The 20670-nt window shown below is 31.9% G+C and overlaps 1 protein-coding gene across 5 annotated transcripts; it reads right to left on the bottom strand.

Annotated features, from left to right (window-relative positions):
- Positions 1 to 20: 20 nt before the first annotated feature.
- LOC144837314 (uncharacterized) lies at positions 21 to 20638 on the bottom strand. 5 transcript variants are annotated; one of them, XM_078692367.1, is made up of 20 exons: positions 20575 to 20638; positions 19845 to 20013; positions 19539 to 19730; positions 19140 to 19259; positions 17565 to 17915; positions 17145 to 17309; positions 16012 to 17019; positions 13119 to 13236; positions 12509 to 12660; positions 12129 to 12314; positions 10603 to 10753; positions 9804 to 10075; positions 9445 to 9588; positions 3563 to 9063; positions 3215 to 3392; positions 2855 to 2976; positions 2600 to 2657; positions 2061 to 2307; positions 1407 to 1461; positions 21 to 1220 (listed from the first exon to the last, which is right to left on the bottom strand). In XM_078692367.1, the coding sequence occupies exons 2-20, from the start codon at positions 19974 to 19976 to the stop codon at positions 1121 to 1123; spliced, it is 9252 nt and encodes a 3083-aa protein (XP_078548493.1). In that variant the 5' UTR covers positions 19977 to 20013; positions 20575 to 20638; the 3' UTR covers positions 21 to 1120. The 5 variants fall into 5 exon arrangements, with proteins under 5 accessions (XP_078548493.1, XP_078548515.1, XP_078548500.1 ...); XM_078692389.1 differs by having other exon boundaries at positions 2124 to 2307; XM_078692374.1 differs by having other exon boundaries at positions 12165 to 12314.
- Between the last annotated feature and the right edge of the window lie 32 nt (positions 20639 to 20670).

Raw genomic sequence — 20670 nt, 5'->3', positions numbered from 1 at the left:
ACATAGACAATTACTGAAATAGTAGACATCAATTTACAGGCATAGACTAAATATTATATAAAATGATGTATTGTTGTAGCATATTACAGAGAATTACTGAATAAAAACAAATTTATTAATTATTAAGCTTTGTTTATATTGTAAGAGAAACTGACATGAATATTATATAATATTTTAAATGCTTATACATTTATTACATACACTTCTTTATAACATACTTAAAAGTTAATTAAATAAGCTTTAAGTTTTACATCTAACAACCACCACCAATCAATCAATCAATCAATCGATCAATCAATCAACTAATCAATACTTTAATCAATCAATCGATCATTTAATTCAAATACTAAATAAAATCTTATAATACAAGATACTTACATAATAAATCATGATTACATTTTATTAAAATTTAAATATTCACATAGTGAAGTTTATAATGATTATTTGAACGGAACAAAATGTGAAGATTAATTTTAAAAGCTGACTTTAAAATAGCACGATTCATATTGTGTAACAAAAATGAGCATTTTACAACAAAATCTAGAACCTGAAAAATGCACTATGTAAAAAGAAAAATTATAACATTCTGTAGTATTACTGTATAATTTAAAAAATAACTAGTAATAGTTTGCAATATATTGATGATAATCACAAACAAAATATAAATAAAATTATAACAAAAACAATTGTAATTATGTGCAGTTTAAATTGAAATATATTACATCTGTGCATTAACTGCACTATTTTATATGGTGGGTCATAATAGGCTACACAACCGTCAATTTAATTTATGCGCCTCAGAATCTGCGTGGAGGGTACAAACAAGCCCCCTTTTCTTGAAGTGGCCTTTTCAACAGAATTGAAAATGATTGTAAATTGACCTAACTTGCCTGATCATGCTTGTTGTTGCCAGTTTTGTGGAAAAAAGAATCTCCCCTGTCCTATAAAAATCCTGGCTACAGGCTTGTTACACATAAGTGAGTAGAGTATACAGATATAAGGCAGAACAAAACTCAAACATTTGGATATTAATAAATACAGAATACCTGACAGACTAGTAGTAGTAGTAGACTTGTAGTCCTCTGGGAGATGAGATGAAGACTTGTGTGTAGCTGTGAGTTTAGCATATGTACAACATATAGACTAGAGCAGCATGTACTAAGAATAAATATAACGATAGTAGAGGTGGGTTTTGACGGAACTTGCGCTGGAAGTATTGACTGTGGAATATCAAAATACATACAGATTTTACAGATAAATGCAGAAAAAAGAAAAATCATAAGCAACTAACTAACTAAATGTTGTTTGTTTGTTTACAGGTAACCACTATAAATATGTTTTGAGCATGCTCAGAATGACCATTAGACTCACTAGCTGCGTAGTGAAATCTTGAGAAGACTACTTACTTTCTACCTTGGCACCAACGTTTCACATGAGAGGTAAATGAATGCGCATGACGAGCTAAAGAATAAATAAAATAATCTACATTAAATCATTGTGCTTCAAATATTAAACCAGTAAATAATATAAAAATGACACATGAATCAATGACATTATACAAAAACAAGTGACACATCAGTTTAAGTACACATAAAATGTGACATCATGGTTACCAATGAACATAACATAACTGGTGTACAATGCATACAGTACTTTGTACAGCAATAGTTACATGAATCTATGACAGTACACAAAAACAAGTGACAAGGAACACATGAATCAATGAAAGTACACATAAAATGTGCATGCTTAAAAACATTACACAGTATACAACAAATTGTTAAAATTGCAATTGCTAAAAATATACTGTGGGACGTAAGGTTGAATTAACAAAATAAACAATGAAATAAAATGAATTCTCATTGAAAAATACATACATATGGGGACAGAAAAATGAACTAAAAAAAATGCATTGAAGCCTAAAATAAAAATCTGAACTAATAAATAATGTAAAAAAAATTGACTAAATAAAGTTGAAAGGAGTAAAACAAACCGGCGCAGGCATTTTATAAAGTGCATCAAAGGCGACATTTTTATTTTCTGTATCAATACAAACATACCAAGGGTTGTGTCTGCCCGCAGAAAATTAAATTCCCTTGAAGGAGGAGCTAAGGCTTTCTTACTGAGAATGGTATCGGACGAGTGAGGAAGCATAGAGGGCGCACTACCACTATCATCGATCATGATGCTGCTGTATTCAGATGTTGGGGGCGGTAGTTTGTTAGCTTCAAATTTAAGTTGATCTTGTGCTCTGAAAAGAGACTCTTCAACTTGTAGTCGTTTGTTTTGCTCAACCTCTACAGCGGCCTACAAAAAAAAGAATCATGTTTATGTAACAACATACAATAACTATCAATATTAAATAATCACAAGTTAAGCACTGTCTACACTATCAAACTTTGTGACAAAAAATATGATGATGCCATATCACTACCATATCTGGGCATATCACTACCATATTTGGGCACATCACACTTTTTTTGATAGTGAGTGATTTTGAGTTTGATAGTGTAGACAAAGCTTTATTATTATTTAGGCGTATTGCTATGGAATTTTTAATACAAATTATAATAATTACTTAAATTAAAAATTTAAATACCTCAAGTTTAGCAAACTCTTTAGCCATTGCTAACCTGGCTTGTTCTGATTCTTCTAGTCTGTAATGAATAAATATAAAAAAAATTGTTTAAATAACACATTAAAATGTTCATATGTTAATTCTACATTAAGATGTATCATATAATTGTTTCTACTAGTCTATGAGAATGAGAAGAAAGAAATAACTATGCAATATAATGTTCAACAATGTGCATATACTTCTACATTATGTATCACATTCAACACAATACTGTACCTTTTAGTGAGATTAATTAAGTCAGTCTGTAACAAGTCATGTGATTGGTCCTCTTGTTTTGTAGGAGGGGCTGACCCTTGAACTTCTGCTGTATGTGGAACTACTATTGCTTCTTCAACAATCTATAAAATAAAACATACCATGATAATGTTTGGGAGCAAATACCTGAATATTGAGGCACTCTTCAATAAACTGCATATGAAAATGTTTTCCAATTACATTAAGTGTAATCTTAAGACTTTTCTTCTTATCAAATAGTTTAAATATTGTTACGCGCTCTGTTTTTGGTAGGGCGCCATACAAAAGCCTAAATGGAATAGAATAAAGAAACATAAGATTAAATATATATATAGAAAGTACCTTTGGTTGAGATACCTGGCCGCTAGCAAACTGTTGTTCTAAGGCATTATGCCGGTAAGCTAATTCCTTGTAACGATTATCAGTGTCCCTTAATGTCCGATGAATATTGTGCAGTTGTACTGAAAGATTATTGCGTTCTTCTACTACAGACCCAATTTGAGCAGTTAACTCCTGATTCCTGTGAACAAAAATGTGTAAGTTATTTAAGATTCATTTGTGTTATGTGTTGACTTTTTCAGTACTACTCTCTTTTAAATTTAAAATGATTTTCTTGCTGTTATCAAACTGGCTTTAATAGTTTCTTTAGAAAATACAGATTCTAGTGAATACAAATTGTTACTAACTGACCTTTGCTCCCGTAAATGAAGACTGCGTGTCAACAGGTCACGTTCTTCTAATACACTTTGAAGCTGTTGACGACTTTCATCGTAAGACCCTTGAAGTTTTTCTCTTTCAATGTCAGAACTTGGTGGCGTCTCTGGGGTGACAGCTACTGGAGAGCTCATTGTCTTTGTCTTTTCATTTGTCATTTCTTGCATAGTCTCTTTCATTTCTTCCACTTCATCAGTCAGTTCTTCATTTCTTGCTTGATAATAATCAGCAGTTAACTGAACTTGTTTTAACTGTTCTGCCAACTGAGCAAGTTGAGTGTTCTGGGTTTCAACATTTGATTTAAACTGCTGATTCTCGGTGGAGATCATTCGCATTTCTTCTAAAATTTCCTTTTCTGTTGCTTTAGCTTTAGAACGTTCCAAGTCAATGCCACTTTGGTTTAAAGTCAATTTCTGATTATTGTCAAAGCTTATATCAAGTTTTTCTTTTGTTGACTCTAATCCTGATCTTAATGTATCAACCTCGACTCGAAGTTCTTCTTCATGTTTTGCTATTTCTCTAAGCTTTTCAACTTCAAGAACAAGATGTGCATTTTCTGTGTCAATAGTTTGTTTTTGAGCGTTCACATCATCTAGCAGAGTTGAAACGTTCCCAAATTCTTGTTTGGATTTGTCTAATTCTTCTATTAGCTTGTCTTTTTCTTGTCGGAGAATAGAACTATCATCTTTAAGCTCTGATTGTTGTGTTGTCAAGCTTTCAATTTCTAGCAACGATTTATTATGATCTTCCTGCAAAAGTTCAAATTCAGCTTGTGTTTCATCGTGGTCCCATTTCATTTTATCGTTTTCAGACATCAACTTAGAATTTTCCTCCAACACATTGCTACATTCAGTCTTCATTGTTTCATATTCATCCTTTGACTTCTTTATATCTTCATTATATTTTGCTTGCCAATCATTTTGTGTTTCATCCAATTCTTCTTGCAGTTGGGTAATTTCTTCTTCTTTCGAGATTCTTATTTTGTCTAACTTGACTTTAAGATTGCCAACTTCCTCTTGCAGCTGAGTGTTCTCATCTCTAACAGTTGTTAACTCTTTTGAGATTTGTTGATTCATCAGTTGTAGCTCTTTAGCTTTCTTAGTTGCAGCTTCTATTGTACTTTGCAGCTCTTTATTCTGGACCTCTACAGCAGCTGCAGCATCACTATCTGCAGATTTTTCATTTTTTAGTTGCATTATGTTTTCTTTAGCAGTTTTTAGATGTTTTTTCAGCATAGAAATATCTTTTTCATTCTCATCAACCGTAGAAAGTGCTTGTTTGTAATTGTCTTGTAACTCAGTCAGTTCAGAATTTAATGCATCGTATTTTGCTCTTTCATTCTGGAGATCTTTTGTAAGAGAGTTTTTTTCTTCAGAACTTTGGTCATGTGATTGTCTAAGACTTTCGAATTCAATCTTCATATTCCCAATTTTTTGTTCAAAAACATCTTCATGCTTACGTATAACAGTCTGACTTAACTCCTCCTTCTTCTTTTTCAAATCTTCTAACTGTTTTGTTACTGCTTTGTAGGTTTCGTCCGTTTTCATCAACCGGGCTTTCAGCTTTTCATTCTGCTTTTGAATAACATCTCTAGCATTTCGTTCTTCATTTAACTCCTCTGTCATATTTTCTTGTTGTTTTGTAAGTAATCTTATATTATTTGCATCATCAATATTAGTTTCTTCAAGTTTTTCCAAATTTACTTTCAGTTCTTCTAACTGGTCGCACAGCCTATGGTTCTCTTTTTCGAGATTAGCACAGCGGTCTTTAGTTTGCTTAAGTAAATTATTAACCTGCTCTAACTGTGCAATATCTTTCTCCTTTTCAGCAACAATAGTCCCTGTGCTGGACTTCAGAGAATTAAAATCTTCTTCAACATGTTGCAAATCTTCAGCTCGTTTTCTAAGGGAAACTAATTGCAAATTAAGTTCTTCATTTTTATTTATTTCTTCTTCCAGTTTGGAATTCATGCCTTCAAGCTGATTCTCCAATTCGTGTAGCTTTTTGGCGTGTTCATTAACTGTGGATTCTCGTTCTTCTTTTTGCTGTAGCACCTCAGAAAGTCTAGAGTTCAGGCTATCCAACATAGTTGCTTGGTTCTCCACTATTTCTTGTTTTTCTGCTACTGATTTCTGCAGGTTTTCTTTTTCCTTAGTTAAAGAACTAATATCTTGTTTAGCCCCTTCCAGTTGTGATTTAACATCCTTTGCTTTTGTTAAAAGTTTACCATACTTAATTTTCAATCCTTGTAATTCTTCTTGTAATTTTATTTTCTCTACCTTAAATTGCTCTTGTGTTTTTTCAAATTCATCCTCCTTCTCTAGCTTTGAGCCATCTGTCTCTGTTTGAATTTCATCTATTTTTTTTTCTAAAGTGGAGATCAAGACATCTTTTTCAGAAACACTTTGATTTAACTGATCAAATTCGACGTTTTGTCCAGTAAGTTTAGCTTCAAGATCTTCTAATTGCAAAGATCTATTTTGTAATTCATTTTCTAACTCGGGAATTCGTTCAGAATAAGCTACTAAACTACTGTCCATGGAAGACATTTTGGAAGTTGTATTTTGTAATTCTGATTCTAATTTCTGAATTGTTTCTTCACCATTTTCAAGTTTTGCTGTTAACTCTTGAATAAGTGAATTTAATTTACTTTCATTTTCTTCCTTCTCTTGTCTAGACTTTTCCATAATTTCACTTTTCTCAATTAATTCTGCACTGATCATAGAAATATTTTTTTGTAATTTACTACACTGGTCTTCATAACTGCTTCTTTGTTCCTTCAAAACAAGATCTAGTTTTGTTATATCATTTTCTTTACTCCTCAGCTGACTTTCCAGATCCTGAACTTTTTCCATTGATCTTTCAAATGCCTCATTGAGGGCTGAGAGTTGACTAGCAATCTCTGATTCTTGACTACTTGTCTGTTTTTCAAGAGTCTCTATTTTGGATGTTTCACGTTGGTTCTCTTCTTCAAGATCATGTAGCTTCATTTGTAATTGTTGGCTTTCAGAATTATAAGTTTCATTCAATTCTTTTACTTCAGCTTCCTTCTTATTGAATTCTTCCTGAATCCTCTGAATCTCTCCTTTATACATCTCTATACTTTCCTTCAACGATGATATTTCAGCATTAAAGTTGTCTGCACTTACAGTGAGTTGTGATTTGTATTCTTTAATTTGTGCTTTATACTCAGCAATTTCTGATGACACTTTGTCCTTCTCTGTTGAAACCAGATCTATTTGTCTTTGTAACTGATTGCGTTCCTCGTGATAAGCTTTTTCATTGTCTACAATCTTCTGCGTAACCTGGTGAAGCATGTCTGTTTTTTCAGTTAGACTGTCTTCAAGATGTTTTAATTTTTCTTCAGTAATGTTGTTACTTTCTTGCAGTTCCTCTTTTTCATTTGAGGTTATACTCATTAATTTGGAATACTCTTCATTGAATGATTCTGTTTTTTGCTGCAGCGCATCTTGTAAGTTTGCTGTCTCTTCTTCAAACGTCTGAATCTGTTTATTAAGTGCACCAACATTTTCTTTGCGAGATTCTTCAGTAGTGTTAAGTGATTCTTTAAGAGAAGCTATTTCCTGATTGGCTGACTGTAATAAATGGCTTCTTTCATCGTCACCCAACATCATATTGTGATGTTTTTCTTGTAATTCTTTAAACCTTTCTGTAATTTCAGAACAGTCGTTTTCTAATTTCTCTAATGATGACTTTAAAGATTGATTTTCTTGTACTGTTGAACCAATAGACTGTTCTCTTTCTTTCTCAATTTGTGTTAAATTGTTATACTGCTCTTGTAATTGATTAAATTTGGCTGATTCTTCCTGCATAGCTTCTTCAAGTCTTTCTTTCTCAGTCCTAGCATTGCTATCAGAATGCTCCTTTTCAACCTGTAATTGGTCAACTTTTTGCAATAGTTCATCAGCATTAGCTTGTACTATTTTCAATTGTTCTTGTGCATTTGCAAGTTCTTGAGTTAATGATTGATTCTGTTTTTCTAATTCATCTAATCTTCTGATCTGATCTTTTAGATTTTTCTCCACTTGTTCCTTTTCCATTTGTATCATTTCAAGTTGTTTTCTTTCTTCTTCAATTGCCAACTGATGTTTGTTTGTTATGTCACATGCTGAAGCTTCCTGTCCTTGAATTTCTTGGTCTTGTTTTACTAATCGATCTTCTTTAGTTTTCAATTCAGTTTCTAAGTTCTCAAGTGTTTTGGACAGTCTTTCTTTCTCCTCTGTGATATCCTGTTCCTTTCGGCTCATAGTTTCTCTTTCTTGTTTCAATTCAGCTTTCACCTCATTCAACTCTTTCTTTGTAGATTTTAGCTTCTGTTTAACATTTTCTTTCATTTTTTGTAGTTGTTTACTAGCAGCATCAACTGCAGATGATTTTTCCTTTAGTTCATTTTTAAATTCAGCAATCTTTTTCTGCTGTGCTTCTTCTAAATCTGCAAGTTTAGTGTTCAACGTAGCTTGAACTTCATTAAAATTGTCTTTGTCTAATTTACGTTGTTCTTGATAAGAACTTTCATTTTCTTGTACCTGTTTTAATGTTGTTATCAATTGTTCTTGCAAAGATGAGTTCTGTTGATCTTTTTCCTCAAGTTGTTTGGTAAATTTTATCACCATGTTTTCCATTTCATTGCTTTTAAGATCAAGTTCAGATTTTGTTTGTTCCAATTGCAAATTTAAACTATCCAGTTGATTTTGAAAATCTGATATCTTCTTTTGGTTACTTGCGATTTCAGTTTCAAGGTCAGAAATTTGCTCCAAAAGTGAGGTTACTTTAGATTCTGTTCTTCTTCCTTCTGAACTTTGACCCTCTTTTATAACTTCCAATTCTCGTTCAGCTTTACTAACTGCATTTTCCAGAGAGGTTATTGAATGATTCCTCTCATTAAGTAGATCTTTCATTTTGTTTAATTCTTGTAAATGTTCAGTCACATTACTTGACAGTGTTGAAATCAAGTCATCTTTTTCTACGCAATCTTGTTTAAGTTCACGGATATCCTTTTCTAAGTTGTTCTGGATGCCTTTGAGTTCTTGTTTTTCTAACAGAAATATAGACTTCTGATTTTCAACCTGAGAATTTGCTTGTTCAATATCCATTTGAAGTAACTCTAAATTTGTTTCATTTCTTTGTGATTCTATTGTAACCTGATTAAGCTTATCAGTCAAATCAATCAGCTTTGCCTGGCTTTCTGCAAGTTCAGTCTCCTTCATGTGCAACTTGGATACAGTATCTACTAATTCTTCTTCTTTTACGTTCAATCTTTCCGTAACTTCTTCTAAGTTCTCCCCAGTTTGTTTCACTTTCTCATTTAAAAGTTCCATTTCATGATTACTAGCTTCCACCTTTCTTGTCATAGTTGACACTTTGTTTTCATAGTCTTCAACAGCTTTGTCAAGTTTATCAACTGTGTGCATTAACTGTGTATTAGTTGAGTCAATCTCTGCTTGAAGTTGTACTACCTGCATACACAAATTGAATTAAAGATTTTAATTAAAAACACTATAGAATATAAAATGTAGACAAATATATTATCAAGAGTTTTCATGTTTTCATATATTGAAAAGACTTAAAATAAACTGATAAACATATTATTATTATTAAATTAACTAAAGCTCTGCCTACACTTTCAAACTAGTTTGGCAAAAAAAGGGTGATGGTCCCAAATATAGTAGTAATATGATGTCATACTATCCATATATGGGCACATCACATTTTTTGTCAGTTTTATAGTGTAGACAGAGCCTAAGTAAAAATCAGTAAACTCTTTAGGTATTAGTACAATCTTAAATTAAACTAATCTTAAATTAAATCAATGTATTGAATTTATATGAAAAATATACCTGATTTTGAAATTCTTTATTTAGACTTTCTTTGGACACTGTCAAACTTTCAAGTTGAGATTTTAATTGTGCATTGGATTTATTTAGTCTGTCCATTTCTTTCATGTTACTTACAGACAATTGTAAGTGACTTTTGCTCATTTCCTATAGGATAAAATCAGTTTACATATTAGAATAAGCAGTTATATAAAATACACAATCCTAAAGATGTCTACAGCTGTTAGAAGAAAATTGTCTTCTTTTATTAATTTTAACTCTTTATTTTATATACGCCAACACATACGAGTCTTCACACTAATATTAAACGATGACGGACTAACAGAGAGCACCGACATGAACAAACAATTGACTATACTAACTTTAAATTCATTAATCTTTGTCTCTAGTCTCGATTTTCCTTCCTCTAGGTCAGTAACCTTTGAACTCAAACCCCTTTTTATTTCTTCCAATTCATTTATTTTCTGTTGAAGTAACTTGCACTCGTCCTCTATGACCACAACAGGCATATGTTCGCTCTCCATGTCCTTCTTGAGTGTGTTTATTTCCTCTTGATGCTGGCTGTGTTGTTCTTTATTCTCATTATTTAGTCTGACAACCTCCTCTTCTAGTTTTGTTTTAGCAGAATTTAAATCTAGATTTAAAAAATATTTAAGTAATACTAAAAACATTTTTTGTTCCGAAAATATAAATATAGGTAATGTACACTTTAAAGTACAGCATCTTAAATGTATAGATGGGATGTGTCAAACAAAAGGTGGTAAAACGACAGTGTAGAGTAATAGGACATAAATGCACAGGTCACATCGTGTACACATTGCAAATGAATTATTTTTTAAAAACCAACATAAATTGTCACCCTATGTGTGTTGGGTCTGATTGGCCTGTTTAAAAACCATGTATCTCCACTGTTGAATAACATCATCAGCATTGGTGCAAAGTAATAGGTTGTTTTTGTGGAAGATGTTATTGTCAATTTCCTGGTTGAAATTTAGTACTCTTTGTATTGTATATTTTGTATATGGATGTACCATCCGAAATAAAGGAAATTAATGAATGAATGAATAACATAAACCTTCTACATAATTCTTCTCTACTATACTAAATACATTGTGAAAACCATAACTGAAGTAACCAAGAGTGTGCACTATGATTACTCACTTTCTTTCTCTTCTTCTAGTTGAACCATCCTCATTTCTAAGCTCACCTTGTCCTCTTGTAGTTGTTTCCTTTCACCTTCGGTTGCTTTCAAACTAATCTGCTCCTGTTCAAGTAATTCTTTTAAAGACTCTATTGTTTTATCTTGAGAAGCCTAGAAAAACAATAACATAGATAGTTGCATTCAGACACAGCGAATATAAAAAAAGAAACAAAACACTGCTAAACAAAATGTGTATTCACTTTGTTGATAATTTGTTTTAAGCTCTGTCTACACTATCAAACCAGTTTGACAAAAAAAGTATGATGTGCCCAAATATGGTAGTGATATGCTTAAATACGGTAGTGATATGATATCATCATGTCCATATATGGGCACATCACATTTTTTGCCACATAAAGTTTGATAGTGTAGACAGAACTTAACATTTGGATATTACCTGCATCAGCGTTAGTGCAAATTAATTTTTTAGGTTATTTTTGTGGAAGAATTTCCTGGTTTTTTCTCTTTTTAATGTTTTGTATTTTTTGTATATGGATGTACTAACTATCCAAAATGAAGTAAATGAATGAATGAATATGAATTATTGTCATTACTAAACTGTACCTTCACAACCATAATTAATAACAAAATAATAAACACATGCACTATTAAAACCATAATTATTAAGTAATAATTAACCTGTTACTTAGTTTGTTAAAGAAATATGTGTTAAAAAAAATAATGGAAAGTTTATAGTGACCTCTGACACAGTCTTTCACACACAGTTTTAAAATATAGTTACTTATAATAATAAAACAATTAAAGTTAAACCTATAGTAGCATTATGTTGATATAAAGTTTGCGGTACACCCCGTGTATAGTTCTGAAAAGAAGTTTCTCAATGTTTCGATCAATATACTTTGATCATCCTGAGGAGTGAGAATGTAGCATTATTTGCTTTAAAAAATTGGTTCAAGATACTCAGGGTCAATGACCTTTGTGCTTATACCTGACCTCTACATAGTATATGTTGCATAAACATAGTATCCACAAAAACAAGTCATGCAATTCAAATAGGAAACAAACAATAAACAGGGATCTACAGCTTAACACAGATTGGAATTACATCATTTTTTAGTGGTTCTATTGAAGGGTACTTTCCTATGAAATGTGAGAGGCAATATGGTCAACCCCTATTCAGGGGACACACTTATTCAGGGGACACACCTATTCAGGGGACACCCCTATAAAGGGACACAAGTTCTACTGTACCTCTAGGATATATGCTGTAAGCGAAAAATAATGTTTTCTATACATTTAAATTTACCACGGGAAATAAAAGACATACGCAAGCCTAGACGTAAAGACATCCTAGGCAGCGAGGATACACAAGACCCTAGGCTGTGAGGAAACACAGGCAGAAAACACAAAATACCTTCAAACATAACATGCATGCTGTATTTTACAAAACCCAGCACACACACCCAATTATATAAACCAAGATGGATACCAAATTAGAAAGAAGAGAGAGAGGACTAAATCTAACCATATTTATAACAGCATTTTTCTTAATCTCGCTCACTTCTACAAGCTTGCTTTCAACACTGACCCGAGATTTTCTCTCTTCATCCCTTTCGTCGGTCATCTCCTGAATGTCGGCCTTTGCTTGCGTAAGATCTCGACGCAACTGCTCTTGCATTTCCATCTGTTTAGCATCATGGTTCACTTGGTTCTGAAACAAGAAAAATAATTTTATCTTAAACTGAGTCAGTTACATCATTCGTATATGGACATGATGTCATATCACTACCATATTTGGGCATATCACTACCATATTTGGGCATATCACTACCATATTTGGGCAGATCACACTTTTTTGTCACATAAAGTTTGATAGTGTGGACAGAGTTAAGACATTTTCCTTACCTCATCTACTTGTTTTTGTAGATCTTCAATGTTGCTCAGCAATTTTTGTTCATTTTCGAGGTGACTGCCAATCATTTCTTTCAATCCTTCTTTTTCTTCCAAAAGTTCTTTCTTATTTTTTTCCAGCTGACTGATAGTTTCCAGTTCATTACCTACAAAGTAACAACATATGATGATGTGAAAATATATTATTTAGTCAAAATGTTCCCTAATAAGGCATTGTATTGGGCCTGTTTACAATGAGCAAGCAAATACATATTTAAAAATACTGTATTTTGAAAGAACAGTATTTTTTTGCCAACAGCAACAGGTCCAAATAAAAATAACAGATTTACAATTTTAAAAACCCCATTTGACAGTTTTTTTAAGAAACCCATTCTTTTAGGATAATTCAATATGAGAAACATGCAGCTCCAGGTTAAAAATGTTTTTGTCATGTTTTTTACTGAATTTAAAATTAGGTAAAAATAATTTTTTTTTTCAGTCTAATTTGTTTACTTTCTCTATACTATAGTTTCTGGAATTTAATAGCACTCCAATTGCCAGTAAAGTAAATATTTTTTCAAAATTTGTAACCACACCTACCTAATTGAACTTTGACCTCACTTACCTAATTGAACCTTGACCTCTTCAAAGTCAACCAACTTAAGCTGTAAGTTTCCCTTCTCATCTTCAAGCTCTGTGATCTGCATTTTCAATTCCTCCACATCATCAACAGAAGATGCAGTCTGTTTACAAACAAAAAGATTTTCAAGATTATGCTGTAAATGGTAATAATTAATAAGTGGAGGAGATATGAGGTGGTGTTTTAAAAAACCAATTCTAAAATCACAAAAGTACAAATCACGTCAATCAATGCATATGCAATAATAGTGATTATTTGCATAATAATAATAACTGCAAATTAACTGAAATATTATAAAAAAATATATAATATTATCCCTATTACGGTAATTATTTCTCTACATATTATTGGTTTTAATGTTTTGTTACAATTGAGTATTAATTTAAATTAATATTCAATATGGTAAACAAAAATTACTGTTATTCATTATTCATGATTCTGATGTTAAAAATGCACAAAAAGTGATAAAATGTATTATGATATAGATGCTTACCTTACAATGAAAATATCTAACACATAATAGCAATTAGTATATGAAAGCATTGTTATATATTGGTGCATATAATATTAGAAATACTATTTTTGCCAAAAAAAAAATGTATGGAAACAAATAAATGGTTTTTAAGTACTGTATGCAAAGCAGAAAGGTGCAGAAAGAGAAGGCAAATGCAGCATAAAGGTGACATGAATATAAATACAAGTTGCAGAAAGTTAATAGTGTATTAAAAATGTTATAATTATTAAATAATATGTTATTACGGATTGTTAGTTTATAACATATATTATCCTAATAAAGTATACACTATCATTAAAATAGTAACTTTGAATAATACCTTTTAATAATACTTGGAATTTTAAAAACAAAATAGGTTACATATAATATGTAGGTTTGTTTACAAACATTTCTTTTTTAAATGTCAGTTAGTCAAATCAATCTCATCATAAGTATAAGTATCAAACACAACAATTTGTAAACATAGCTGGTATTTGGGAAGTTTTCCAATTTTGATTTTAACAATCACAAAATGACAACAACATTTGTAAAAACAGACAGAAAAACAAACTAGACATGAAACTCGTCACTTTGACGAGTTAGTTATCCGCACAACGACAAACGCCACGTGCACGTCATACGTTGGAATATTGCACACAGATAAAGATTATGGCATTATGACAAGAACTGAAGAATATGATATGCTGTTAGTGCTGAATTCTGTCAATTTGTGTCATATAGTATATACATGCAAAGAGTATAATCTGTATACATATTACATACAGTGTAGAATAGGTGAAATTACGGGACCCGCCATTTATTCCAATTTTTAACATGGCGACGGTATCAAAATGAAACACTTAAATAGCAATTTCTGGAGGAAATTATCTCAGGAACAACATATTAACGTGTAGAAGAAATTTGAATACGTAAAATATAGATGCGCACCCTTTTAAATGTGATGAACTATTACGCAAAATATGAAAATACGACTTTTTTTATTCAACTGGCCATATGATGACGTCACAACATCCGATGGGCAAAATGTTTACATGAATTCGTATCTACAATCCAATAGCTTCCAGAAAACGTTTTAATCGTGATTATCACATTTTATTCTTACGAGCTATTACAGATTAAAATTTACTGTAAAGATGAAATTAATGACCCACGTAATTAAAATTTTTAGGCATGATGACGTCATAAAAATTAAAATATTTTTATCTCATGCTAAAGAAAGTTGATTGACCTACACAATATATAAATTTAGGAGAAAAAGGAATACAGATAAGCGTGATGCGCTCCATTGAATGTGATGAGCAATAACGAAAGAGACAAAAATCCTAATTTTTACATTCGTGTGGCCATACGATGACGTCACAATGTTTTTTTAGCCTTATCGATGAATGATCCGATATCTACAACTCATCAACTTCTAGATTTTGTAATAAAAATAAACGGTTCACGGTTTACTTTAGAAACTATGACTGTTTAAAAAAAGACATAATTTTGACGATTTTTTAAGCTTTTTCATAAAAAACGCGCACGAATTGTCTAATTCAACGTGTTCGTATGGCGTTATTTAAACTGGAAAAGGTCTAAATTGTTTTCAAAATTACTAGGAAAGACTTGAAAAATATAATTCAAGAGAAAAAAATATGTTTTTAACGCTACGTGCGCACCGCGTGCGTAAAAAATTGCGCGCCCGTGGGAATTTTTGACATGCTCAAAATGACAAGAAACGCATAAAAAGTTGATTAGAAATTAATTTTGCGCATTTTGAAATTTTAAATGCGCGTGCACGCGTAACTTCTTGTGAAACATGCCATTTTTAATCCGTAGAAAGTTTGCCCCTGATATGACTTAAATTTTGTCAAAGTGTCAATACTAAATGACTTTTGGTTTTTAATCTATAATCAATCATTAAAATTCATAAAATTGCGCGTAAGTCACGTTGCGCAACTATGACGTCATTCAAAAATAGGAGGTGCACAACTTCACGTAAATGCCCATATGTTGTCAAAGTTATGAAATGTTATGTTTACACATTTTAGAGAAACGCGACTCACAAAAAGGAAGGAAGGATCCAAGAATAATACAGAAAAAAACTATTGATCCCATACAATAACAAGGAGTTATCCGCTTGGTATACCAAGCGGATAACTAAAAAAAAATACCTTGACAATTTGTGAAGCAAAAAATACAACAGAGATATAAATTTATCTTTAAGCAGCTGCCAGACAATTGTGTGTGTGTTGGAATGGTGAATAAGAACATAGAAAAAGACAAGAACTGAAAGCAAAAAGTTGTCAGAATGAGTGAATGTGGAAAGAAACCTTCACCAGGAGGAAGTGAAATGACATGGATTCTGTGATCAAATCTAACCTTCTTCATCTCTTGTATTTCATCCTCTAAGGTTTTAATTTTCGCCTTAGCTTGTGCCTTCATTTTGGTCATCTTAGTTTCTGTTTTCTTCTTGTACTCTTCTATCTCCTTTTCTTTTTCACCGAGAACAATTTCCATTTTTGAAATTCTATCTTGTAATTCATCAGCCTTCTTACTTTGTTCTTCATTATTCGTTTTCTGATTGTCATCTTGAATTGATTTGAGTTGATCCAACTCAGTTCTAGATTGATCCAGTTCTGTTCTAGATTGATCCAGTTCTGATCTGGTTTGATCCAGTTCTGACTGGTTCTTTTCATAGGTTTGATGTAGAACTGTGTACTGTGTACTGGCTTGTTTGCAAGCTGCATCATACTGAGTAAGAGCAGTTTGCAATGTTGATATTGCTGTGTTCTTTTCATTCATTTCTTGTTCATACTTCTCTTCGAATTCTTTCATATCCTGAGTCCACCTCTCTTCTCTTGACATCGCATCCTCGTGTAATCCTTGAAATTGCTGATGCATCACTTCTAGTTTTTCAGTAACGCTTTTCAAAGAAGATTCTTTTTCTTCTATTACTGAATCTTTTTCAGTAATTTCCTTCTGCAACATCTCCAAAACTTGCATTTTTCCAGAAAGTATTTCTTCTTTTTCTTGCAAACGATGTTCTATTGATTTAATCATTTCCATTTGTGCATCACTTTCTGATTTTCCAACAAGATTTTCAAGTTGTGTTTTATGTTCGAGTTCTAATGCTCCAATTTTATCTTCTTGAAACTTCAACATTGACTCCAACTCACCAATTTTTTGCTTATATCGTCCTTCTAGATGTTGTTTTTCATTTTCTGATTTCTCCTTCTCTTCTCGCATTTTAGATTCTTTTTCGCTGATCTCATCAACTAGTGAGGTCATTTTTTCATCCCCACTTTCGAACTTTGACCTCATATTGTCCATTATTGAGTTCTGATTGGAGATGACTTCTTCCTTGGTTGTTAGTTCATCTCTAATGACCTAAAACAAAAAAATATTTTTAAATTATTTTGTTTCAGCAGATGTTATTGATAATCTCCTCTGGCTGTTCTAAACTTGCTAAATATTTCTATCTCTACAAAATACTGTATCTGCTTGTATTTTACCTTGATAACCTTATCTCTGCTTTGGATAACTTCATCTTTATTTCTTACATGCTCTTGCAATTCCATTATCTTAGCCTCAAGTTCCAATGATTTATTATTTTGATCAATCATCATCTTGTCTTTGTAAACAAGTTGTGCATACATTTCTTGCACTTTAGCTGAATCCTACAAAAACAGACACCAGAAATAATTGTAAAAATGTGTGCCTGTACTACGTGATGCCTGTATTATGGATGGTTAGGGTTACAGGCATCACATGTGAAACATATGAGATGCTGTATCATGGAATTTGCCTATGATACTGAACAAATTTATATACAGTACAGCGAATAGGCTGCCAAAAACAAAATATTATTTCTTTCCAACCATAGGTCATCCAATTTTACACAAAATTAAAAATGTATTTAAGTCAAGTCTCACCTCAGCTGATGAATCAGATGCCATTGGTTGGGTCTTAGACTCTGTTGCACCAGCTGATCTCATAGCCTCAATTACAGCATCTTTCTTTAACAGTTCATTTTCTCGACCCTGAAGATCTGCTAAGATTTTACGCTCCGTTTCTTCACGTTCTTTAAGAAGCTTTTCATTGGACGAGAGAGATATTTCCTGTGTTTGCATGAGTGCAACTTTTTCTTCTAAGGTATCTTGTAGTTTTGTCAATTTCCCTTCAAGTTCTTCAACTAATTTGCTTTTTTCTTCTAGTTTTTTGCGGATAACTAGAAGCTTGGCGCGTGATGAAGGATCATCTCTGCTAGATTTTTCGTTCGTTTCCTGGATTGTAATCGCATTGCAAAATAAATATCAAGTACACACACACAAAATGTAATTGATTGAAAACCTTAGAAAATATTTTCAAAATTATTATTTTGTACTGTGATATATGTTTACTTTAGTGTAAACTACAATAACAAATGTGAAAACTAAAGTTTAGTGCCAGGTTATGTTTAAGTGTATTTTCTATACAGTTAAAAGCAAACCATTTGCGTGAATTTTGTAAAATATAGAAATTGTTTTTGTAAAATTAGGTTCATTTATAGATTGATTTATCATTAACACATTCCCCTAAAGACTGATATTTGAACTACAGTCCAAGTTTTGTATTTCTTGTATATTATTATATGTTGTCAGACAGCAACAGAACATGTTCAACATTCATTAAATAAAATGTACATTAAGGAAATTGGCTTTATTAAAAAATAAATTACATTATGTATCAAGTCAGCTGAATCAATTACAGACTTCTCTTGGGCTATTTTTATTCAAGATATTTATATATATTAAAATTAGTGACATTATTATTCTTTACAAGTACAGTACTGTAAAGAAATAATAATACTATAATTATGTTTGCAAAACAAACAAAATACATACTACAACCATTAAAGGAAGGGAGTACTTTTTTTATCTATACAAATTTTACAAAATTAAATAAAAATACTAATTTTGTCAGTAAAAGAGATAACTGTACAGCATGCAAACAAGGACTTATATATATAAAATGTGGTTATTTTCAGCATTCAGTCAAAAAAATAGAAAATTGTGAAGAAAAAACTGAGCATGCCCACTATTATTCAACTGCCATAGATATGTTTAGATAGAAATCTGGCTGATTAGATGATTTGACTTTCTGTTACTGTAAGGCCAAAAAAAAAAGTTTGTGTTGCATAACAGGCCCAAAAGTACAGGGTAAGTAGATTTTTTTTTCAATTCCAGTCCTCAAATTTACTAGGAGAGCAATTATTCTCCTACACTAAGAATTCTGGAATTTTCGATAATTTTATTGATTTTGATTTTTTCGTAGAAGTAACGGTAAATCTTATCAAAATAGTCTACATTTTTAATATATTTTTTAATTATTAATATTCGTTAAAAAAGATGTATAAATAAATGCATGCAAGATATATAAATAAATAGCATATTCAGCAAAAATTATAAAATATATGAATAGAATACAGGAAAAATGGATGCTAAGAAAATAAACAAAATCTTACAAACCTTGGCATGGGGCGTGGCTGTGACGTCACTTGATTTCTTAAGTTCATCTATCTGGTTGTTAAGCGATGAAATCTTGGCCTTTGCTTGCAGTTTGAACTTTGACATTTTAGCATTGTTTTCCTGTGTTAAAAATTAATATAACCTTTTAGTAATAATGACAATTTTATAATATTTTATCATTTAATTTTTTTTTGTTTTATATAGTTAATTGGTGCAAATTGATACAGTATTTTAGGATATTTGCTATTGTTAAATTCCTGGTGAAATTGTTTCTCTTTTTGTTGTGTATGTTTCGTATATAGATGTACTATCTGAAATAAAGGAAATAAAATTCATAATGGAACATTTGTGATTCTAGATCACAAAAAAAAAATATCATTTAGACAAAGTCATAAATACCTTCATATCTGTTTCCTTTTGCCGTAATTGAGCGTCCTTCTCTCGTATCATATCTTTCAGTTGACTTATTAGTTTGTTTTGCTCCAGCAACTGATCCTCTGCATCTGAGTGTGTTATGAAGCTACTATCAGTTGCAGACTGGAAGCTGGCATCCCCCGCACCCTCTGGCTTAGACGGAGTTTCTGACCCAGCCTATATTATAAAATGAATATCACGTTAATTTCTTTCTCCAGCACTGTGGTAAAGATATTTGTATTATTAGGGCCGGTAATCATCACGTTACATTTTCTTGAAAAGCTCTCTTACCTGTTGTGCAGCTGCTGCGGCGGCGGCAGCAGCTGCAGCCTCCTCTTCTGTCAGCGACTTGTTGACATTATCCACCACAGTATCCAGCTTGTCCTGGACATTCTGCGCCAGGTTGCTAAATCGACTCCACATCCTCTAGAATCTGGCTTTAGGAATATTCATCAATATCCTATTTTTAAAATAAAATACATTTAGTAATTAGGCATAGTAATTTTATGTTACTATAATTACAGAGAGATGATATTATATATTCTTCCTAAAAATCAACATTTTAACTCAGTTGGTATTTGTGTGGTGTTCATGTCGATGGTGATGATTTATCGACACATTACATTACAATAGAGCGGGTGAATGTTTTTAAATTTGGTCATGTGCGAAAGTACAGTAGCATCCAGAAGTATTCCCTTTTCCTACCCTGTATATACTGTACAGTCTATCAGGCTAGGCTAGTGTGATCAAGAGAAGACCAACTACTGGCCTTGTTTGGGGAGTGAGTCAACCACAATGCTGACACGTTGTAACACTATAGAAAAGATAGGAGATAGGCAGCCGTGTCGTAGTATCTAGCCTGTGGCATGCCTACGCATAGTTAGCATTAATTAAGGATTTAGTGAATTGTTTTTAAAGAAAGCACTGAAAATGTAAACTATATGAATAGATTAATAATATAGCATGTATTTTAAGGCAAATTGATTATAGATAACAAGTAAATCAAAGTTCTAAAACAAACCTCGAACGTCTATTTCGTCATTCTGATCATCGTCGTATGTCGACCATCAAAACAATTCTCAGATTAAATTGAGGGCGCTCACACACTTTCCTCCAA

This window comes from Antedon bifida, chromosome 1, assembly GCF_963402885.1.
Source record: "Antedon bifida chromosome 1, ecAntBifi1.1, whole genome shotgun sequence".
Classification (NCBI taxonomy): Eukaryota; Metazoa; Echinodermata; class Crinoidea; order Comatulida; family Antedonidae; genus Antedon; species Antedon bifida.
The sequence above is the reverse complement of the archived record's forward strand: the minus strand, read 5'-3'. Positions and strand labels throughout refer to the sequence as shown.